Source organism: Macrobrachium nipponense, chromosome 25 (genome assembly GCF_015104395.2).
Source record: "Macrobrachium nipponense isolate FS-2020 chromosome 25, ASM1510439v2, whole genome shotgun sequence".
Lineage (NCBI taxonomy): Eukaryota > Metazoa > Arthropoda > Malacostraca > Decapoda > Palaemonidae > Macrobrachium > Macrobrachium nipponense.
In genome coordinates this window covers 5,470,628-5,472,967 of record NC_087214.1, presented here as the reverse complement: position 1 = coordinate 5,472,967, position 2,340 = coordinate 5,470,628, and the positions used below count along the sequence as shown (strand labels likewise).

General features: G+C 40.0%; 1 protein-coding gene across 1 annotated transcript in view; it reads left to right on the top strand.

Moving 5' to 3' along the window:
• Positions 1–6: 6 nt before the first annotated feature.
• LOC135199133 (uncharacterized) overlaps positions 7–2,340 on the top strand; it is a 4,441-nt gene continuing 2,107 nt past the window's right edge. Inside the window, exons 1-6 of the mRNA XM_064227045.1 lie at positions 7–325; positions 702–982; positions 1,367–1,484; positions 1,730–1,780; positions 2,085–2,164; positions 2,279–2,327. Of these exons, the coding sequence (XP_064083115.1) occupies positions 88–325; positions 702–982; positions 1,367–1,484; positions 1,730–1,780; positions 2,085–2,164; positions 2,279–2,317 (807 nt within the window). The 5' untranslated portion in view covers positions 7–87 and the 3' untranslated portion in view covers positions 2,318–2,327. The remainder of the gene's footprint in view (positions 326–701; positions 983–1,366; positions 1,485–1,729; positions 1,781–2,084; positions 2,165–2,278; positions 2,328–2,340) is intronic.

The window sequence follows — 2,340 nt, the reverse complement described above, 5'->3', positions numbered from 1 at the left end:
GAAAAGGCAACCACGAGAAATGAAGCTGTCATTAACGTTGTGGATTCTGAAGACTTCTTTCAGCTGTTCGTCAGTAGGTTAGGTACTATGGAGCCTTCCATAAGATTAAGGACACCGAATAACGAAACACACACACTCTTGGAGGCTAATAACAGTATTTTCAAACTACTTACTTCAGTTAGATTTTTCATGTCGAACGAACCGCAGGTTCAGTTTGGACTGAAGGCAGGAGTGAACAGGACTTTGTTTTTTGAGTCTATGGGCGCCGTCAGGCCCTCGGCCATCTTAATGGAGAACATGAGGACGACTAGAAACTGCCTTCAAGGTGAGACTAGTTTTATTGTTTCTATATATATATAGTATATATATAGTTATATATATATATATATATATATAATATATATATATATATAGAGAGAGAGAGAGATTGAGAGAGAGAGAGAAAGAGAGAGAGAGAGAGAGAGATAGAGAGAGAGAGAGAGAGAGAGAGAGAGAGAGAGAGAGAGAGAGAGAGAGAGAGAGAGAGAGAGAGAGAGAGTTTACATGGACGTACTATGTGCATGGGAGCGCGAGTGTATCTGTTATAGGCTCAGAGTGATTTCATTCTTTTTCATCTGAATTTACTCTTGTTACGTTGTGTATGGAAATTATTAATAATCTAGAAACAAACTATATTACTATCAATCTTTTCCGTTTTTTAGGTCTTCCATACTCTCTTTTGAACGGAAGTTCCCCTCGGTATAACCCAGTACTCCATGATGGTGAATCTCGATTTGCGATCATTACTAAGAAGCAGAAAAAAATCACATTAGTCCTAAAACAGCAGGGAAACAGGTCTGAATTCTGCATTTGCTGGAACAAAACAGACAACAGCGTCTATCTGTCAAACACCCCGTGTGTCTCCTGCCCACTTTTGCCGACATGTGTGCCTCATTTTCTCAGTCTCGTCTACGAGAAAGATCAAATCTCTAAGACACTGCAGGTGAGATGTCCTATACAACCAGGTGACGAACCCACTTACCAATTACAATTTCCTTTCGGTATTATTTGTGTATGGTAAAATGTATTGGGCTTTAAATGACATTAGTAGCTTAAGACTTCCACCCTCATCAAGTCGTGAATGACAGAAGAAGTTACATTGGCGAAATGCATAGTGGGGAGATATTTCGCCAATGTAACTCCTTCTGTCCTTCACTACTTGCCAAGGGTGGGAGACAGTCCACCGAAATATATAGTCCTTATCTTTAAACCAGAGTGTTTTAATGGGCTAAAAATAGGCCTACATGCATTTATACGCATGCTTTCAATGTATAAATGTGCACAGTTACTCGCTGCTTTGTTAATAGAAGTATTTCCCGTCCGACAGATCAACGGAACGGACATTGCAATAAAAAACGCATCGCGGCATCTGACATTCAAAACGGAGAAGGACGAAGGAGATGTTTACGTAGTACATGACCTCAGGGAGTTTGACGCGACTTCTGGTGAGTGAAAGTATTTATGTATACCTCTGAAATACCTTCGTCATCATTTGGGAATTGTCATTTACATTCATTCCTCTGCCACAACAAGAATTCGAGAGGATGGAGACTGCTGTTAGTAGTCCCATGTTCTGTGACGTTTTCTGAGCTCCACAATCCGAATTTGAGTCATGTTTCATTTACTCGTATCATATTGATAATATTAATAGTAATAAGATACCTGACAATGATTATCTGCTGTCTTCCAGGCAGACAGCCCCGGCCAAAGGGGGACTATGATTTTGAAGGACCGAGTTCAGGTAAGCCAGAGCCGAAAGAGTTTAGTACTACAGCATAGTTTCCTCTGGGTTGCACTTTGCCAATGATAATTTACGTATATGTAAATTCTCCTGGAGAGTTTGTAGCACTTTCTTGGTTACTCTTTCTCATTTTTGATTTGTAGCACTTTCTTGATTATTCTCTCTCTCTCTCTCTCTCTCTCTCTCTCTCTCTCTCTCTCTCTCTCTCTCTCTCTCTCTGTTATCGTCTTGTTCATACGAGAAACATAGTCTAGAAAGTCAAGTCAAAAGACCAATAATTATCAACTGAATTCGACTCTTCCAGGTTACAATGAAGTCGTTCCATTATTAATCGGTATCGCTGTGATTGTCAGCCTTACCATAAAACTAATCATCTGCTTCAAGGTAACCCCCAGCTATTTCTGTCTAAAGTGCAATGTTGTATATGTAACACAATGTAACACAATGGAATAACACCTAAATAGTCCCCTTTTTAAAGTATGCGTCTATGAATTTCAGAGACGGCCTTGCAGAAACGAAGCTCCCAGCCACGCCTAGAAACAAGTTGGTAAGGATGAAAA